This window comes from Zalophus californianus, chromosome 1, assembly GCF_009762305.2.
Source record: "Zalophus californianus isolate mZalCal1 chromosome 1, mZalCal1.pri.v2, whole genome shotgun sequence".
NCBI classification, from domain to species: domain Eukaryota; kingdom Metazoa; phylum Chordata; class Mammalia; order Carnivora; family Otariidae; genus Zalophus; species Zalophus californianus.
In genome coordinates, this window is record NC_045595.1 from 6349166 (window position 1) to 6370385 (window position 21220).

At 48.7% G+C, this 21220-nt stretch overlaps 2 protein-coding genes across 5 annotated transcripts in view; both read left to right on the forward strand.

Annotated features, from left to right (window-relative positions):
• Positions 1–21220, forward strand: part of INSR (insulin receptor) — a 124224-nt gene that overhangs the window by 53323 nt on the left and 49681 nt on the right. The gene's annotated exons all lie outside the window — the stretch shown is intronic.
• Positions 11689–12810, forward strand: LOC118356727 (heterogeneous nuclear ribonucleoprotein A1-like). The gene is given in 1 exon segment (XM_035726233.1): positions 11689–12810. A coding segment is annotated over 1 exon segment (1122 nt).

Below are 21220 nucleotides of genomic sequence, written 5' to 3' on the forward strand. Positions count from 1 at the left end.
TGCGGCCTTTCCGACCAGGCCTTCTGCAGAAAAATGATAGCCATGAATATTCATGGGGCGCTGAGGATGTGCCAGTCCAGGGCTAAGCATCCTCCGCCACTTTCCCTTAAAACGCGGCCATGGGCTGCAGGAACCTGTACCTGTTTTCGTCCAAATTCCCAACCAGGCTGGGCCTTGTGGTCTGAACACGTCCTAGAAGGAAGACAGGGAAGCAGAAATGGGGAACGTTGTCGGGAAAGGAGGCTCGGTATTTTCTGGGACTCACCAAGGCTGTGAGTCTTTGGAGTCCTGACGAAGTGGAATGGAGAAAGGGGGATTGTGCGAGCAGATGTGGGTGGTGGTGACAGCTGTCTGCTCTGCCTGGATCGAGAATCTGGGAGATTATTGTGGTGTTTCGGTTGTGATTCTTTCCCCCAGATTTAGACAGTGACACAGAGGACAAATACGAGGAGCCATGACCTTCCCCGTGTCCTCGTTGGAAGCATCTGACACTGCCTGAGAGGCCTGGGCATGCCTGAGCTCCCTGGTGTTCACATTAACATGCATGGCCTGGAGCCCGTAGTCGTGGGTTCGAATTCTGGTTCTCTTACTTCCTTGCTGTGTGACCTTGGGATTTACTTAACATCTCTGTTTTGTCTTCTATAAAATTGGGGGAAATGATCGGTTGTTGAGTGGATTACACAGGACAGTGTCCACAGATCCCCTAACACAAGGGCCTGACATGGAGCTGACCTCTGTTATTTCAACTTGGGCTCTAGTAGTGGTGGGTTGAAAACCCCCAAACTTTGGCCCATCTGTAGAGAAGGTCATTTTTTTTTTTTTTTTATCGTGGGTAGGCTCGGTAGCGAGGAACGAAGACCTCTAGCCAGGTTAGAGACACCTGGTTCCGTGACCTTGGGGAGGCTTTTAACTTTTTTAACTTGAGTGCTGAAGACTAGTTCCCTCCGGTCGGGCAGCTGGTGGCCCAGGCATCTTGAGGTTTCCATTGCCTCCAACCCATTGGTTCATTTGTTCGCTGAACGTTCATGGAGGGCGGGCACAGGCGAAACATGACCCAGACCCTGTTGTCTCAGGTGCTGCAGTGGACTTAAATGAAAGGTCGTTGGAAGAAAGGGGTTCAGGGCCAGCAGAGGGAAGGAGGTCACTGCCTGCCTCCCTTCTCAGGGGTGGGGGAGTGTTTCCTCTCCTACCTGGTTTGCTTCTTACACTGAATTTCCCCCCTTTGGATGCATACTTAGTTTGATTGCAAAGAGAAAACACCTTCATCGTGTTGATATCCTTGAAAGAGCTGATTTATATAATGTTTGGCCAGGCTGTTACTAGCTGACCAGCCTGGGTTCTAGAAAGTTCAAGAGCCTACGTCCTATGTATCAGCCATTGTTCCTTAAAAAACCCACATTCACAGGCTCCTCTCCGAGAATGACTTCACAGGCTTACAGAATTCTGTCTCTGTTTTGGTCCCATTTTAGCTCATAGGTTTCTCCTGTAACTAAGACTGTTGGAGACTTTAACTTTTGTAATAGGATACATGACAGTAGCATCTTCTGTTTTTCGAGGGCTTCTGATTTTCTAGGACCAGTGTTAGTCACTTTGTGTGCGTCAGCATGTTTAATTTTCTAACCAGCTGTTATGTAGGGATTGTTACTCATTAACCCCTGTTTACAGATGGGGAAACTGAGGCCCAAGGATGTTGGCTCACTTGCCTGATTTTACATAAGGGCAGAGTTGGTCATTGACCTTGGGTCTGTCCGACCTCACAGTCTGAGCTCTGAGCTCTAGTTGATATCCGTTCTGTCCTGCTCCCCATGGGTTGGGAGATGCGTGAGCTCCCTTGTGTCCCCAGGGTTCAGCCCAAGGCCAACCAGAGTGTGTGTGGCTTGGCTGGGGGTCTTGTGATCATCACAGTTCCCACCTGTCGTCTTGGTGATCATGAGCAGAAAGGCAGCATTTGCAGATTCACTCAGGGAAGTAGAAGGAATTTACTGGAAGGCAGGGGGTATTGGCAGAAAGTCAGAATTAGGAATCCTGAATTTGAAGACTCTACAACGCGAGCATTAAAAGGTCCGACTCTGGAGCCAGACTGCCTGGGTTCAAATCCAGGCTCCATCCACCATGCCCTGAGCAAATTACTGAAACTTCTGTTTTCCTTCTTTACAAAATAAGGATAGTTTTGGACCTGATGTGGTTGGCCAGAGGATGCAGCAGGGTCCTGCAATCACCCCCACCATCCGTTTCCAGAACTTTCCATCTCCCCAAACTGAGACTCTGTCGCCTTGTGAAGCATGGACTCCCCAGCCCCTGCCCCAGCCCCGGCTCCCACCCTCTCCTCTCTGTGACTGTGGACGGGACTCCTCTGGGGACCTCCTGGGAATGGGGTCCTGCGGGATGTGTCCTTCTGGGTCCAGCTCCTTTGAGCAGTGTCCTCAGGGTCCCTCCACGTTGTAGTAGGTGTCAGATTGCCTTCCTTTTTAAGGCTGAATAATATTCCAGTGTGTGGATGGACGGCATTCTGTTTATCCATTCATCCATCAATGGTGAGTCTTGGGTTTTTTTTCTTTCTTTCCTTTTTTTTTTTTTAAGATTTATTTATTTATTAAAATAGAGAGAGCACAAGTGGGAGGGGCAGAGAGGGGGAGAGAATCTCAAGCAGACCCCTCGAGGAGTGTGGAGTCGGACAGAGGGCTCCATCCCCTGACCCTGAGGTCACGACCTGAGCTGTAACCAAGAGTCGGATGCTCAACTGAGAGCCCCCCAGGCGCCCCAGATCCTGGGTCTTAAAAGCCACCCTCACACTGACATCTTGCACATGTGTGCCCAGGTCATGGACAGTGAATAGTTTCCCATCACACGCATGTACCGTAGAAAGCCTGGTTTTCCATCTCCGGGCTGTGCGTGTCTTCAGTCAAGTGTGTCTATGAGAAATGAGAAAATCCATTTTCTCTTGTCTTGATTGATACATTAAGACCCCATAAAGGAGGACTGACCCTGAGCATTCCCTGGTGAGAGAAGCAAAAAGGCAAACGGACGTTTAATACTACCTTTTTGCACGATTCACGGAGGGTGGGTTCTTGCAGTGCCCTGTAGTGGTTTAAGGAATCCTCAGCGTCATTCCAAACTTCACATTTTAAATGGAGCTGGGAAAGGAGCCGCACTGCTGGCCTGGGGCGCCCCTGTGCTTCAGGAATTCTTGGAGGGACCAGGGCTGGTGGGGGCTGGCAGAGAGGGGCATGAAGCAAATGGAAGCTTCTCTCTGGCTCTGCCTGCCCACAGGCTGGTAGGGTGGTGAGGGCAGTGGCAACAGGACATGGCCTCATGGCAGATCCTCGGCAAAACTCGTACGGGAGGGTGCTACAGTGGATGGCGTGTGCGGCTTGAGAGCTGAGCTGGAGATACGAGCCGTGGGTTGTGGGGACTCTGGAAACTGAGGTGTGATGGGGGTAGCGTGGGGGGCTGGAGCCTCTGCAGCTGTACCTCAGGGCTGGACGGACAGACAGACAATCTTCACGATCTCAGCCCCATTCACTTTTGTGATTTCCTTCTGTCTTTGCCACGGGTCACGCTCTAAGGCAGTGGTTCGCACTGGAGGGCGACTCTAGCGATATCTGGGGACATTTGTGGTTGTCATGATTGGAGGAGGGCGGGTGCTACTGGCATCTAGAGGGTGGAGGCCAGGGGTGTGGCTCAACATCCTCCCTCGCACGGGACACCCCCCCCCCCCCCCCCCCGGCCCACGACAGAGAATGATCCGGCTCCCGATGTCCACTGTGCTGAGGTCGAGAAACCCTGGTCCAAGACAACAGTGATGGTGGAATTCTCAGTCCCAGATTGGTCCCAGAGCTCCCAGATCTGTGACTTGGGAAAGCGCCCCAGAGTTCCCAGGTGTGCATTTGGCAAGGAAGGTGAAGCTGGCAGGTGGTTCTGTCCTGCCTCAGACAAACCAGTGCTCCCTGCAAAGCTCTGTTTGGCAGAAGATGTGTTTGTTGCCCCTTGCCCATGGTGTCTCTCTTGATAAGCTTTGTGGATTGTTCTGGATTGCGCGGATGGGGGGGCAGCTTCCTCCTCTCTGGCTACTGACTGGCCCCGTAGCACTCTGTCGGTGGGAGAGGAGGTAGCTGCCCAGCTCAGGTCTCGGCTCGTAATGTGCTTGTGTATGCTTTGGCTCAGAGGGTCACTGGATTGTGTGCTTTCCTTTTGTTGTTAGTCAATTTAATTTGTTACTAATAATAAAATCCGGAACTTACCTGGCCCTGAAGCCCTGGGTCATTGAGAAAGCTTGGTGGCATGCACGTCCTTTTCAAAGGCTGGCTTCGGAAAAAGCAGAGGGTGGAGTAAAATTGTCCCCTGGAACATTTCCTGAGAACTGAATTTACCTTCTTGCTGACTAACCAACCACTGGATCCCAGGGGGTCAGTTTTTCTAGAATTACCTGGTTGTATCAAGGACAGACTGAGGTTTCTGGATGAGGGCACAAAATTTAAGGTGGCACCAAAAATATTCAGTACTTTAATGCTGTATTTAAAAAATATCAAATTTAAGGACAATATATTTACGATGAATAAAATTTCAAAATTTAAATTTTTTTTTTTTTTTTAGGGAGTGTGTGCACACATGTGCATGAGCTGGGGGGGGAGGGGCAGAGGGAGAGGGAGAGAGAGAGAGAGAGAATCCGAAGCAGGCTCGATGTGGGGCTTGATCTCATGACCCTGAGATCACAACCTGAGCCGACATCAAGAGTCCAATGCTTAACTGACTGAGCCACCCAGGTGCCCCCAAATTTCAAAATTTTAAATAAAAATGGGATCTGACCCTACTTACCTTACCCTAGTCTTGGTCCTGTTGAATCCTGGTTTTAATGAAAATTTTGATTTTGGGTGCACCATGGAGTTTTTGGCCTTAAGTTTGATTCTTAAAAATATTGTTTGTCCTGATGACTGTGTGCTTTGGCACCCCCTTCCATTTGTGCCTGAGGTGAGTGCCTCATTCGCCCTGCCCCAGTCCCAGCCCTGGGAGTCTGGGTCGTTTTCTCAGATCATTCTACAGATGGGGAAACTGAGGCCCACGGAGGCTGGGTTTCTGTCCTGGGGTCACGGCCAGCAACATGGGGCAGGGACTTGAGCCTGAGCAGTCGGACTCCAGAATCCAAACTTCTCTGGCTTTTACCTTCTTGTTGACTTCTTAACTTTGTGTGTTTCGGGAGGCCAGAGTTTCTCTTTGCTTGTTTACAGGGAGGAGACACCCGTTTCTTTTTGGCTTTTACCTTGAATTAAATCATGGCAACATGGATTATGCAGAACCTTGTCACTTATGTGCTCAAACCATCAGATTTCTACCTGTGTCTTTTTTTTTTTTTTTACTTAAAAATTTTTTATCATGGTGAAATGTATATAACCTAAATTTTCCATCTTAACCATTGTTAAGTGCACAGCTCAGTGGCGTGAAGCACACTCGCATTGTCCTGCAGCCACCCCCACCCTCTGTCTCCAGAACTTTCCATCTCCCCAAACTGAGATGCTGACCCCATGAAGCACTGACTCCCCACCCCCTCGCCCACCCCTGGCTCCTACCACCTACCTTCTGCCTCTGTGGATGGGACTCCCCTGGGGACCTCCTGGGAGTGGGTTCATGTGGGATGTGTCCTTCTGGGTCTGGCTTCTGTCACTAAGCATAATGTCCCTAAGATTCGTCCAGGTGTCAGAATGTCCTTCCTTTTTAAGGTTGAATGATGTTCCAGTGTGTGTATGTTTTGTGTGTGTCTACCTATTCATTTATATTTATATCTGTCTAGTCACATTTTGTTTATCTATTCAACGAATTTTTTAAAAAAGAGTATTATACATGCAATGGTCAACCACCTTAAAGAGGCGTACCGGGAAAAGTAAGGTCCTTCCGCGTCTGCCCTCTCCCCAGAAGCAATCACTCCTCTGAGTTTCTTATTCACCCCAAAGAGGAATTGTATGCACACATGTGTGTGGATGCCACTCACATCTGCCTGCCCCCGTTTTTGCACAAATACACTCTCCTCACTGCTCTGTGCCTTGGCTTTCTCCCTTAACAACATTTCTTGGAAGTCATCTGCATCTTTTTCTTTTGTGGCCTCGTCATTTGTAATGGACTTGTCCAGTCGGCAATCAATGGACGTTTCCAGCCCTTTGTTATTATAAACAGTGAAGCTGTTTATGGTTGGCTGTCCTTGTACTTGAAATGCACAGAATTTTTCTTTTTTTTTTTTTAAAGATTTTATTTATTTATTCATGAGAGGCAGAGGGAGAAGCAGGCTCCCAGGGAGCAGGGAGCCCAATGCGGGACTCGATCCCAGGACCCTGGGATCATGACCTGAGCCGAAGGCAGACGCTTAACCATCTGAGCCACCCAGGCGCCCAGCACAGAATTTGTCTTGAGGAGGTGCCGTCCTGAGTGCCTAGAGCATCCTAGCCCTTGCTCTTGAATTGGAGTAGGGTGGGTGAAGTGGTATTCAAAGATGGGGCGATGCAGAACATTCTGTATTTCAGCTTGTTCACACGTTATTTTTATCCTCAAACCCACATGGATCTTTTATGGGGTAAAATACACAACTTTTACAGAGTTGATCTTGACATTTGCATACATTGAAGAGCAGAAGCTAGAGGTTTCAAATAAATGTCTGGTTTATTCAGGCTGTTGGGGGTGAGATGTGAGTTATATATTCATTGTTCCCTGCCCAGTGTACTTGGGAGAACTAAGTCTTAATTATTAAGGTGACGTCCAGGCTCGGGTGGATATGCGGGCCATTACCCGCAGCGCTCCGCCTGGTCTCACCTGTCCCTGAGGTTGTACTCTCAGCCTTGCTCTCATGCTCTATGGCAGATTCCAACAAAGATGTGGTGGCGAACAGTAGAACCATGTGAGCTGGATGCACGTGTTATGTTTGCTTCGGCGCAGTCCTGTTTCTGCCCAGCCAGTCACCTGCGAGGTCTCAGTCTTGTCACCACCAGGCTTAGGGCCGGCCCCAAACTCACTATGGCTGGGCAGACATGAGGATGTTCTTAAAAGCAGGAGTCACTGTTTTATAGCTCTTACTCTTTGCTGGGTGCTGATGTGGGAAGTGGGTAAAAAACACAGGGCCCTGCTCTCATGCAGCCCATACTCAGTGGGCCTGATGTTCAGGAAACACGTCCACAAACAGGTGGACAAGCTAATTTCAGGTTGCTGATAAGTCCTAGGAAAGAATGATGTCGGGGACTAGAGAGGCCAGGGTGAGTGGGGGCTCCATGAGGTAGAGAGGTCATGAGGGGAAGCTGCTATGGGAGGCACTGGGGAGCAGAGTGGCCTCTAGGGGGATGGAACTTGCATGTGCAAAGGCCCTGGGGTGGCCTGTTTTTGTTTTGTTTTTGTTTTTTTTTTTTTAGGAATCGATTTTTATTGCCTGGTCCTTCAGTGCCACAACCGGGGCACAGAATGAACCTCAGAGCAACTCTGCAAAGCAGGTGGTCAGATGATCTTACATTTTACAAAAGGGGAAATGGGCTCAGAGAGGCCAAGACCCTTGCCTGGGAGCCCAGAATCAGGCAGTGGCAGATTCCACCTTGGACCCAGTTCTCTGCCCTGAGCTTCTAGCCACTGGCAGGCCTACCCTGAATCGATTACCCTGTGGGGTGTAAGGACAGCCCCGCCTCCCATCCCTCCATGAGACCACCTCCGCCAGCTCAGTAGCTGCCTCTCCCAAGTCTCCCAGGAGGGGTCTGCTGGTGCTTATCTTGGCCACTTCCAACCCTGTTTCCCAGGAGCTCTGGCTGTTGGTTTCTCACACATGTGACGATTGTTCTATGAAGCTACTCAAGGTTATGGTGTGTGTGTGTGTGTGTGTGTGTGTGTGTGTGAGACCCCGTTTTTCTAATGCAAAGTTTCTATTTGGGTACCTGCTGTTTAATTTTCCAAGGTGGGTTTTTTTTTTCGGTTGCTAAGGAAAAGTGCATTAATTTTTATCTTTGCATCCTGTGGAATTTTTTGTGAATAATGGGCAGCCGGGGGTGAGGGCTGCCAAGGAACAGATTAGGAAGGAAATTCGGCGGGTGGTGGGGGGGATGTCTGTTTGCAAACCAAGGTGCACCTTTGATCTTCAGATGCCACGGAGGGAAACTCCAGGTGAGCTGGGAGTGAGGGCGAGGGGCGTGCCCAGGAAGGCCAAGCCCGCACGCAGGTCTGGCTGGTGGCTGCACGGGGGGTTCAGTGACATCTCAGAGGGGTGACTCTCATTGCCTGAGAGCAGTTCCAAGAAGTGGAGGTCTGTGAGCCAAATATGAGGTGTTTTCCTGGGGGTGCGAAGGGCAGGTCTTCACCATAAATCCCCTTGCAAGTCATCCTTTCTGTGCACCTCCCCCCCCGCCCCATCTCAGCCAGGCCAGGGAGACCTAACGAAGTGGAGCTCTGTCTCCATTGAGACTGCAGGTTTGTTTCTCTGCAGGATTTCCTTCTTCCCAACCTTTCTTTCAGTCTCTGTGTGTGTGTGAAGGGACACAGTTGTACCTCTTGCTTTGGGTCTTACTCATTTCAAGTTCGAGCCCAAAGTCACTCAAGGCCCAAATTCCCAACCTTTCCCAGAATTCCATAATCACAGGGCTCGGGGTGGAATGTGTCCCAAAGCCCTCCAATTATGGTTTCCTTAGGAGGCTATTAAATCTTGATTTCTGAGAGGAAAATTGGGCATTCTGTGTTTTCCCTTTCAGTCTCCAGTGTTCTGCTACTGTGGGTGAGCTCTTCTAGAAACTTCCAAGTGGTTTCAAAGGCCGTTTAGGTACCATCGGGAGGTGTGGTTATTTTACGACGTTGTTGGGCTATAGAAAGAGCATGCCGTGTGTTTTATTGAGATCCCTGGACAATAATGTTGGCTGTTTCCTTGGGGGGAAGAGGTGAGTGTGGGGTTCACGGGAACGTGGGGAGACTGGATTTGGATCCGAATGGACACGTAGAAGTGTCTGGCAGGAACCTGCTGGACAGTGGGGTTCCTGGGGAGCATGGATAGCCCCAGTGCTTTCTGCCTCAGGTGGCTGCCTGGCCTCGGGCTGCCTAGCACAGACCACGGAAATATTTGTGTTTAGGGAACCGAATGGAGTGCAGTGACAGGCTGGGTTTCCAGGGTCAGCCATCAGTCCAGGGTCAGTCTGCCTCCCCTCACCCCCCCCCCCCCCCCCCCCCCCCGCCGCATACTTAGCAGATTGAGAACTAACATACAAAAGTGCGGATGAACACACTTTCTCCAAGAATACGTTGGGGGAGGGAAATGAATGTTTCTTGGGGGCATATTTTAGATTTGGTCATTTAATCCATCCAGTGCCTCCCTGCCAGTGGGTTGTAGGAGGTCCACTATTTTGTGGAGGAATCAAGGCTGACAGATGAGATGCCTGACACTGTTGCTGGTGCTGCTAAGGACGCCCCTGAAACCCCTTTCTTGGGCTCTGCAAGGGGCGGATGCTGTGCAGAGCACGTTTCATGCATCATCCCATCTGATCCTCAAGCTAGCCCAAGCTGTTGTTACTATCCCCGTGTATACGCACGGGGAAACTGAGGCACGGAAAGCTGAGTCACGTGACCAGGAAGTAGCACGCATCCACTCAAAAACCCAGGTCTGCCTGAAGTCATAATTCTTCGTGTTGCACGCTGGGGTGCTTTGAAGCTGTGGATCCCAGGTCTGACGAGGAAGCCTCCAGAGAGCAGATTTGGACAACGCAGAATTTCCCCCAGCCCGTTCATTATACGGCCCCCATTCCAGTCCTGGCGGCCGAGGGACTGGGATGCGTGGGTGACTCTGTACAGCAGCTTGACTGCATGGTGAAGACAGGGAAGCTGTGGGGACTAAGGCAAGGCAGAGGGTTCAGCCAGAAGATGGCATTTAGCTCTCTGGCTGTTGCATGCAAGAAGGAAACACTTGAGCTTTCACAGAATAACCATCTGAGGAAATTAACAGGCCCCTGTGAACTGCCTGGAGTATCAGCACCATGGGTAACTAAATGTTCTCGATATGTAACTAAATGTTCCCTTGCTCCTGAGCCATTCTGTCTGTCTCCCCGAGAGATGTGTGGAACTGTGTCTGTTCACCAGCTTGCGTCCAGAGCCTCGGATGGTGCCTGTGGCTCAGTAGGAGCTCAGATCTGTGGACGAAGGGGACCGAAAGGAAGATGGTGGGGGGTACGGGCAGTGGGATGTGTTTTGCTACTTAGGGAACTTTTTAATTAAGAAACTAAGAGTTCAGTCAGGCAGCCCATCTGTAAAGGTCGAAGGGGTTTCCAGGGCATCTCCATGGTGCAGAAAACAATCCACCCGTGAATAAATACGGGCCGTAGAGCGAGGGCATGGACGTTGTTGAGGGGGAGGGAAGCGCAATTCCTCCGTGGTCATAGCGTGCGGGTAAAGGAGCCCCGATAAGCTTTCTCTCCATCGAGAGAAGGTGACTTCGTTTGGGTGTTGATAAATTACTCATCTTTTTTAGATGATCCCTGGCGTCCAGACCTGATGGGAAAGCATTTCTAGAGCCCTGTTTTCCTTCATGCACTTTCCCTAAGTGTGTGCCCGGACTTGGCAGCGTAAACAGAGGTGGAGCCGGGAAGTGGCAGGTGCATGAGCTGTTTGCTCAGGTAGACGGAGGGTTACAAGGTGGATCTGAAGAGTTAGTGAGGTCTGAGGATCCAGTGGCAAAGGGGCAAACTTGTTCTTTTCTCTGGCTGAAATAAACATGGAGAGGAAATGGGTTTTCCCCCAAATCAGAGAACTCCATTTTTTAAAATAATAGAATAGCAGGGTCTGAGGTATACACGCTTTAGTATCCCAAGAACAGCCATGGGGCTCTCGGCATGTAGATGACAGACAGAGCTTCTGGTCTTTTCTAGACAGAAATTAAAGCAGCCAAGACTGGCTTTAGGAACCAACTCAATAAGGAAATAAGCCAAAAGTTTTCTCCCTTTGGTCACAATGGAATTTGAAATAGGTGTCTTTTCTTTTTTTAAAGTAAACTCGATCCTACTTCATGGTGTGTCTGTGCACAAATGCAGTACATTCTGCTGTTTACTTTTGTCCTTGAGAAGTTGAGGAGATTTTCTCCATTCTGTGTCACTGTGTCTAAACCCTGCTAGCTCATGTGTGTAGCAGCTCCCAGGAGACTGGCTTCTGTTGACCTGTGTACTTTTAAGACCACCGTGTACTTTGTTATTGAAAAGCCATCAGTCATGTGAGCGAGCAGACCTTTTTATGGTTGAGATTGTCCCCAGGGAAACCCTCCTTGCAATTCAGACCTTCCAGTGACAGATTTCAAACTCTGACATTCCCCATTTCTACTTCCTTGTTCCCATGGAGGCTGCAGTTCTGTCTCCCCAGCCCCACCACTAGAAAATGGTTATACCTAATTCCCAAAATGATACAGAACACTTGACCATGTGTGTAAATAGCAACAGAGAAAAATATGCAAAGAACTCGAGGCAAAAGGCATTTTTAGGGAGTAAAGGAGAGGTTTTGCATTGTGTGAAGGGAAAATCCTTAATGAGGGTCCACTAGCACAGTATCAAACTTCAGAGAGGAAATTGAAGGAAGTACAAGAAGAATTGAGAAACCTTTGGGGATCCTCAAACACAGTCTTGATCATGTAGATAAACCTCAATTAGGTTTTCTGCCCATGGACGCCGCAGAGTAAGCATCGTTAAAGTCTCCCCTCCCACCAACGTCATGTCTAAGTCAGAGTCTCCCAAAGAGCCTGAACAGCTGCGGAAGCTCTTCATCGGAGGTTTGAGCTTTGAAACAACCGATGAGAGTCTGAGGAGCCATTCTGAGCAATGGGGAACGCTTACGGACTGTGTGGTAATGAGAGATCCAAACACCAAGCGCTCCAGAGGCTTTGGGTTTGTCACGTATGCCACTGTGGAGGAGGTGGATGCAGCCATGAACGCAAGGCCACACAAGGTGGATGGAAGAGCTGTGGAACCAAAGAGGGCTGTCTCAAGAGAAGATTCTCAAAGACCTGGTGCCCACTTGACTGTGAAAAAGATTTTTGTTGGTGGCATTAAGGAAGACACTGAAGAACATCACCTAAGAGATTATTTTGAACAGTATGGGAAAATTGAAGTGATCGAGATCATGACTGACCGAGGCAGTGGCAAAAAGAGAGGTTTTGCTTTTGTAACATTTGATGACCATGACTCTGTAGACAAGATTGTCATTCAAAAATACCATACTGTGAATGGCCACAACTGTGAAGTAAGGGAAGCCCTATCTAAGCAAGAGATGGCTAGTGCTTCATCCAGCCAAAGAGGTCGAAGTGGTTCTGGAAACTTTGGGGGTGGTCGTGGAGGTGGTTTTGGTGGGAATGACAACTCTGGTCGTGGAGGGAACTTCCGTGGTCGAGGTGGCTTTGGTGGCGGTTGAGGTGGTGGTGGATTTGGTGCCAGTGGGGATGGCCATAACGGATTTGGTAATGATGGTGGTTATGGAGGAGGCGGCGCTGGTTACTCTGGAGGAAGCAGAGGCTACGGAAGTGGTGGACAGGGTTATGGAAACCAGGGCAGTGGCTGCGGCGGGAGTGGCAGCTGTGACAGCTATAACAACGGAGGAGGCGGAGGCGGCTGTGGCGGTGGTAGTGGAAGCAACTTTGGAGGTGGCGGAAGCTCTAATGATTTTGGCAGTTACAACAATCAACCCTCAAATTCTGGACCCATGGAAGGAGGAAATTTTGGAGGCAGAAGCTCTGGCCCCTAGGGTGGTGGAGGCCAATACTTTGCCAAACCACGAAACCAAGGTGGCTGTGGTGGTTCCAGCAGCAGCAGTAGCTACGGCAGTGGCAGAAGGTTTTAATTACGGCCAGGAAACAAAGCTAAGCAGGAGAGGAGAGCCAGAGAAGGGACAGGGAAGCTACAGGTTACAACAGATTTGTGAACTCGGCCAAGCACAGGGGTGGCAGGGCCTAGCTGCTACAAAGAAGACATGTTTTAGACAACACTCATGTGTATGGGCAAAAAACTCGAGGACTGTATTTGTGACTAATTGTATAACAGGTTATTTTAGTTTCTGTTCTGTGGAAAGTGTAAAGCATTCCAACAAAGGGTTTTAACGTAGATTTTTTTTTTTGCACCCATGCTGTTGATTGCTAAATGTAATAGTCTGATCATGACGCTGAATAAATGTGTCTTTTTTAAAACGTGCTGTGTAAAGTTAGTCTACTCTGAAGCCATCTTGGTATACTACCCCAACTGTGTGAAGTTAGAATTCCTTCAGGGTGATGCCAGGTTCCATTCGAAATTGATTTGCAACCTGCTTGGGCACAGAAGCCATTGTCTCCACAAACCTTGCTGTAGTTGAACTGACAGTTAATGTGTTGTGACCTGGAGCTCACCATTAAAAGGGTCACCCAAGCAAAGTCCTGGAGTTTATTTGGTTATTAATATGATTGTTGGCACATCCTATGCAATATATCTAAATTGAATTATGGTATCAGATAAAATTATAGATGGGATTAAAGCTTGTGTATCATCCATTATCATGTGTAATCAATAAACGATTTAATATTCTCTTGGAAAAAAAAAACCTCAATGAGGCAACAAGGAGTTTGGGTAATACGGTTAATAAGATCGTGGTAACAGATATAGACTGAACTTCATACTCTACAAATGATAAACATCTTAAAGTGCTCTTGGAATATTTAGAAAAATTAATCATCCGTTAAATCTCAAAAAAAAAAAAAAAGGAGCCCCAGCAGAGTCCAAAAAACAGACATTGCACTGGCCCTAATCTCTTGCTGCAAGTAAACGTTAAGTGGAAATTAATTTTTAAGAACTTAACTGAACAAGCATGCAAGACAAACTCCTACCATGTGATAATGAAAAACAAAACACAACTCTTAACTTTGGTTAGGGAGGAGCTCAATACTGTAAGGATAGACTCTTTAGAAAGCAGTGGAGTGGATGCAGAGACAAATGCAGGGCCGTAAGCGATCACCTTAGAACAAATCTTCCCAGGAAGAAGGAAATAATAAATTCACAGGGACTAACTGATTTAGAAAACAAATAGAACTGACAAATTCAAGAGCTGGGTCTTTCAGAGCTGCAGTGCCTAATAAGGTAGCCACTGGCCATATGAAAATTAATTGTTTTGCCGGCACATTAGCCAGATTTTCAGCTCTCAGTGGCTACAGGTGGCTAGTGAATTTGGACAGCACAGATACAGAACTTTTCTATCAATGCAGAAAGTTTATAGGGCAGTGCTGTTTTCCAAAGAATTTATGAAGTAATGTGACTAAGGAAAAAAAAAAGAGGGGGGAAGGACAAATACCATAAAATTAAGAGTGAAAAGAGAAATGTAATTTAAAACCCAGTAAAAAATTTTAGACAGCTCTGGTAATACTTTTGGGAGTATTATTATTATTGTTATTTTTTTAAAGATTTTATTTATTTATTTGAGAGAGAGAGAATGAGAGATAGAGAGCACGAGAGGGAAGAGGGTCAGAGGGAGAAGCAGACTCCCTGCTGAGCAGGGAGCCCGATGCGGGACTCGATCCCGGGACTCCAGGATCATGACCTCAGCTGAAGGCAGTCGCTTAACCAACTGAGCCACCCAGGCGCCCTATTATGTTATTTTTTTTAAAGATTTTATTTATTTGACAGAGAGAGAGAGAGAGAGAGAGAGAGAGACAGCGAGAGCAGGAGCACAAGCAGGGGGAGTGGGAGAGGGAGAAGCAGGCTTCCCGATGTAGGGCTCGATCGCAGGACCCTGAGATCATGACCTGAGCCGAAGGCAGACAAGTAATGACTTTTGGGCCCCACTTTTGGGAGTATTATTGAAATAACTTCACTTAGTGTTTTAAGTGCTTATTTTATTAGATTGATCAGTACCTTACAGAAGAAATTTAGGCTGTGATTTTGCCCCCAAGAGCGGCTATGCCTGAATCTCATAAGCTGTGTCATTGTTAAATTCCAAATAGCCTTTAAAGTTTACCTTGGCTCAAGAAGCCAAAAACCTGAGTAGGTGGAAGCAGCTTTTAAAAAGCGACTCTTAGGGTCACTGTCAAACACGTGTACGTATTACATACAAAATTGAAGAAAACTTTTAAAATGTCCACAACAAACGGGGGTCCTTGCACCTTGCAAGAGTGGTTTTTAGGATCAGGCTGGGGTGGGATTGAGGAGTGACTTAGCGGATGTTCCGGACTCCACACGGTAAACCCAGGTCAGGGAAGTCTGAGCACCCTGCTTCCTTGTCTGTCATTTGTCTTATGAATCGTGTCCAGCCATCCAAGGTGGAAACTTGGGAGCCATGTGGGAGATAAGTCCTGAAGGCTCCACCTCCCCGGTGGTTTCAGAAGCCAGCTTCTTCTTTCCTGTCCCTTCTGCCCTTGCCTTCCTCAGCCGTCCACCAGAGAGCTAGAAAATTGCCCCACACGTGGATCTGATGGTGTCTTTTCTGGTTGAAGCCCTTCTTTGGTTCCTCCGGAGGTGCAAAGTCCAAGCCCCTCGGCTCCCTGACTTCCCTGTGTGCCCTGTTGTCCCATGCCTCTACCCCTGTACTTTGCCCTTCACCAACTCTGAACTGTTTATAGTTGCCTAAAGGCAGCCCTGATGATTCATGCATTTGCACGCACTGTCCCTCCCGCATGGGATAAAGCCAGTCACCTGATCCCCCACCTTTTTCTTTTTTTTCCTATGAGCTTTATTGTGTACCTACTGTGTGCATTGCTCTGGGACCCAGTATGACAGGCGAGGTCCTCCCTTTCACAGGGCTTATTGGGAGAGAAAGGACAGTGTCTCCATTCATTTCTGCCTATCAGTGCCTGGAAGGGGCCAGATGCCGGTGGGCCAGGGTGGGGAACAGGTGAATAAAACCCACAGAACTCCATGATACCACACCCAGCCCCGTTCTCCTTGGGGGACGTGGGTTCGAGTTTTAGCCCTGCTGCTTGCTAGCTGAGTTGGCATCAGCAAAGCAGCCCTTCTGTGCCTCAGAAGGAAATGGTTGTTTGAGTAATAGGATTAGTACGTTACTAACCGATGTGGGTTGAACGTTGTATTCTGCAAACAGAATACACATTTTAAACTGTATTCTTGGTGGGAGCTGGTTAGAGATAATGCCCATTGGCTGCCTCAGTTTACTGGAATTGCAAATACACACGGAGCACACAGGTTTGACGTCTTCAAATCTGCAGGGAACATTGGCTGGAGGGCACCCCAAAAATAGCCTGTAGATTTTCTTAAAAGTGTAATTTATGAGTATGGTCCTTGGTTTTCTGGGTGAGTGATGGGTGGAAATACTGGGGGTAGGGTCCGAGAGAGCGCTGTCCCCGTTGTGCGGATTCTTCCCTTGCCACTCCCCCCTGGCCTCCAATTTGGGGGATTTTGCTGTGTGACCCTGGAGAGCCGCTGCCCCTCTCTGGGCCTCTAGCGAGTGAGGCCTGGGGCCGGGGCGCCCCTCGGCCATCCCAGGCGCTGCCACGCGGTGACCCGATCTCCTCCCGGGCACACGCCCAGCTCGCGAGCGGCCCAAGTCGCGCGGTGGCTGCTTGGGGTGGCCTGCACACTCGGTTTCATCTTTTAACTTTTCCCAAAGTTCCATTCTTTGCAGGCCCGTCCTGCAGGGTCTGCATCCTCAGGAGGCCCTCCCGGGGCGCCCCCCCACCCCTCCTCCAGCGCGGACCGCCTGGCGGTGGTCACCGCCCGAACACCAGTCGGGCCGACCGAGCCCCGCGCGCCTGGGGGCGGGGCCAGAGCTCCGGCAACACGCCTGTCTATTGGCTGAGCGCGAGGGCGGCGCTGCGGCCACCGCCACTGCCCGGCCCGGATTCCACGGAGCGGACCGCGCCTCGGGCTTTGTGCGGCGCGCGGACGCTGCTGGCTCGAGGGGGCGGGGCCTCGCCCGCCCTCGGCCCGCCCGTTAGGAACTATACACACGCAGATGTCTACCACCGACCAATCCTGAGGCTGCTTTAACGGGGAGCGCCCTCTCCCCCGGACCCGCCCCCTTCCTGGCCTGCGCGCGCCGTATGTCTCCTAAGAGCTACGCAACTCGATCGGTTTGCGCGCGTGGGGGCGGCATTGTGAGGGAAGCAAAGGGGGAGCTTCCCTGTTTCAAGGACACGCGTCCTTGCGGTCGTCGCTTCTCGTGGATCGCAGACTGGAAAGGGCGTCTGTTGACCACCCAGCTGTCAGAAGTTCGCCCCTGGCCCCCACCCCACCGTTAAATCACCAAGGGGAGGAATTTCCCCGAGGCTGTGCTGCCCGCGGTCCGGGCTCGGGGGCTCGAACCTCCGCCGCCCGTTATCGGGCGGGTGTGGGGAAGAGGGTCTGTGAATGGAAACCGAGTAAATGACTCTACAGAGTTTATAAAATTCACACTTTCGGGGAGAGCCACGGGGCCCTGCGGGGAATGTGTCTGCAGGCCCATGACGCAACTGTTCCGTTTGGAAATTTCTGGAAAGCAGTAATTTTGAGAATAATAAATCTTGAGTTTTTTTGTTTTGTTTTGTTTTGTTTTTCCCGAACTACAGGCTTTGGAAAGAAATGTAACAAAATGTTATTAACATATGTCGTGCTATGGAAACATAGTGGCTTTTTTCCTTTGGCTTTGTTTTGCTTTTTAACCATACAGCTTAAGGAACACTAAACCGATTTGAACTTAAAAAAAAAGGCAAAGAGAAAAAAAGGTGGCTTTTTCTAAGCATGTCGTTTACAGCGCGGCGCTGTGCTAGTCTTTCCCACTCTTGCAGCCTTTAAACCTTCCTTTGGATTTATTTTAACCTTTTTATTTTGATGTAGTTTTCAGGTTTACAGAAGAGTTGCAAGAATTGTATCCAGATTCAGTGTTGTTTACATCTTACTCTATTTGTTTTATCTCTAAAGCATTTATGTACATGTGTTATATACATATATTTGGTTTTTTTTTCCTGAGCCTTTTGAGAGTCAGTTGCAGGCGTACTGGGCCCTTTACTCGTAATTCTTAATGGTTTTCTAAGGACAAGAAAATTATCTTGCACAGCTGCAGTGCAATGAGCAGAATCAGAAAGTTAACACTGATGCAGTATTTTAATCCACAAGCTCGTGTATAAATCTCATCCCTCCTGCCAGTGTTGTCCTCATCAATACTATTTTTTCCTGGCCCTCTTTTGGATCTAAGACCACACTTCTTATTTAGCTACTTTGACTGTTGGTTTTGTAATAAGGCAAAAATGGTCTTAAGAGAACCTTTGTATAAGCTCCCAGTGATGCCAGGCAGCTATTCTCACATAGTTGTACTGGGGTATTTGGGGGGGTAGAATTGTATGGTTGATCAATAGTATTTATTAATTGTCTACCAGAGGCTTTTAAAAAATGTATTTTCAAATAGATGTCAGTTTTAAAAGGGTAGTACACATACAGAGCAAAAAAACCCCACCGAATTTGCTGATATGTAAGGATGTCCTACCTCCTGCCAACTCCAAGCTCATTCCCCACCCCACGGTTTTGGGGCACATTGCTTGTGTCCCTTGCATAGGGACGTACGTCTCATTTGTCCTCTTCTCTCCCCCTACCCCCGTTCCCACTTAAAGATATAATTTATATACAGCAGAATCCGCCCTCTTTTGGTGTAAAGTCCTGTGAGTTTTGACTGATAACATACATTCACATAACCACCACCTCAGTCAAGATATGGAATGGTTCCATCACCCCCACACCAGATTCCCCTGGACCCTTTTTCAGCTCCTCTTCAGTTCCAGTCCACTGATGTGACCACTGTCCCCTACTGTGGCTTTTCCAGGATATGTAAATGGAATCATATAGCATATAGCGTTAAGACTGGCTGGCTTCTTGCACTCGATAAAATGTGTTTGAAATTCATCCACATTGTTGTGGGTGTTAGCACATCATTCTTAGTAGATTGCTCAGTAGTGTTCGTTGTATGGAGGTATAATACTTAACTGTTCCCCAGTCCAGGGACATTTGGGTTGTTTCCGGTTTGGGGTGATGACGAATGTAGCCACTATAAACATTTGAATACAGGTCTTTGTGTGAACATGGGCCATTTGTTTGTTTTCCATTTCACCTGAGTAAACCCCTAGGTTGTGTGGTAAGGATAAGAAGAGTACGTTTAACTTTGTAAGAAACTACCGAACTGTTTTCTAAACTAGCTGTCCTGTTTTGTATTCCTGCTATGTTTGTTTCTTTCCTTTCTCTACAAAGGAGCTATGTTCTTTAGACACTGCTCTGCATCTTGCTTGTTTCACTTATTGCTACCTTGGAAGTGACTCCAACATCAGGATTCATAGAGCTGCCTTCTTTTTTACAGCTGCATACTATTCCACGCCTTGATCCACAGTAACTTATTCACGTGGTCTCCTGCTATGGACCTTTAGGTTGTTTCCAGTCTTTTGCTGTTATAAACCCAACTGGTAATGTCCTCTAGGGTGAAGACGACCCTTGTCCAAATGTCTGTGTACACAGATTCTCTCTCCTCTGCAGGATAATTCCTAGCAGGAGAAATATCGGGTCAAACTGCACTTGCCTCCTTTGCTTTGAATCACTTCTTCTTAAATAAGTTGAATTTTCTGCAGATCTCCTTCTAGGGTAGGCATCATTTGGTGGGGAGCATTGCACATACTTCAGAGGGTCCAACCAGAGGATTGGCACAGCTACCTCCTCACTCCATGGATTTATTTAGAGTTCAGTTATCAATCTTCTCAACAGGGCATCATGGAAGAGCCACTTGAGGTCAAGTTTTGAAGGCTTCAGCTAGTGTAACTGGAGGCCAGGGGCATGGGGAACCTTTAGGGAGGAGTGGGAGGGCAGCTTATGTGGGAGAGGGAGATGGATGGACAGGGGACTTGTGTGTTTGGAGGAGGGAGGACTGGTGCTTGCTGTCCCTGGAAGGTCTGGGTGGATGTTTCCTACACACATAGCGTGCACCTGTCCTGGGAAAGTGGGCAGCCCCTGGACTGCTTGGCATTTTGTCAAAGAGGCCGCCATTGTTTTTGGCAGAAACAGCCTGGGCGGTGGCCCTCTGAGCCTGAGCTGCTGGGACTGCGGCTGGGGCTGGGGCTTTGTCGGTGTCTATGTGAGGGGGCCGGTGGAGGAGCACGGGGAGAAGAAAGTCCTCCATCTGGTTGTTTTTCATCTTGCACAACCTGTGGTTTTCATAATTCCGCCTGGGGTGGGGGCAGCAGCTGGCCCAGTGGCATTTCTATTAAATAAGATCAAGTACTTGGAAACAGAATGGGAGACACCCGGAGGTGGCTTATCATCATCGAAGCATAGTGTTCAAAAGTTAAAAACACAACTTTTATGTAAAAAGAAAAAAAAAAAGCAAAAGAACACCCATCAACACATTTCTTTTAACTCTTTGGTGAGGGGACCCGCAGGATGGCAAAGCCAAAGGGTTTGTCGTCACTGAAATAGGATTGCGAAGTTAGATACAGGGCTGTTTAATGTCTCCGCGGCCACAAGGCTCTCATCTCTGGGAGGTTGTGTCTTCTGGTGGATAAAAATCATTTGCAGAATATCCATCTGTGAGATGACATCTGACTCCCTGGAGTCCAGACCCTGGTAGGAATAGTAGCTCAATCCCAGGTATATTTCCCCGAGCGGGGGCTGGCCAACCATCCAGCCCCTTGCCTGCTTCTGTTAAAGTTTTATTGGGCACAAGCATGCCCGTGTGTGCGCGTGCACGCGCGCGCCTTCCCTACGGGTGCTTTGTGGCCCTTTGCAGAAAAAGCTCGGCAGCTGCTGTGCTGGGGAATGAGATAGATGATTCTCAGGTGGGCTCCAGCATAAAATTGGAAACTCCTGCTGTCAGCTTCCGGCCTTGTGTGCAAGTGTTGAGTATTTTTTCTTGGCATTGTCTAGGCCGGAAGGCTTATGTGTTTGGGAAGTTTTTGTTGGGTCTTTGCTAATGCTGCATTTGAACTCAAGGGCTGACCCTCAGACACAGCTCCAGCCCAGGAAATAGAGCCCTTCCTGTTCTCACATGTGCCTTCCCAGAGGGTGGGGTCTTTGTGGGTCTGCCTTAAATATTGCTTCCTGCCATTGGGCCTCCAGCCCTTGGGTCCCTGCAGACAGATCATTAATAATGATGATGGTCATAATAATAGGACCCGTGGTAGCTAACTTGTATCAAACCTACATGTTGATCAAAGAATCCAGCGCTGGGGCGCCTGGGTGGCTCGGTCCGTTAAGCATCTGACTCTTGATCTCAGCTCAGGTCTTGATCTCAGGGTCGTGAGTTCGAGCCCCACGTTGGGCTCCATGCT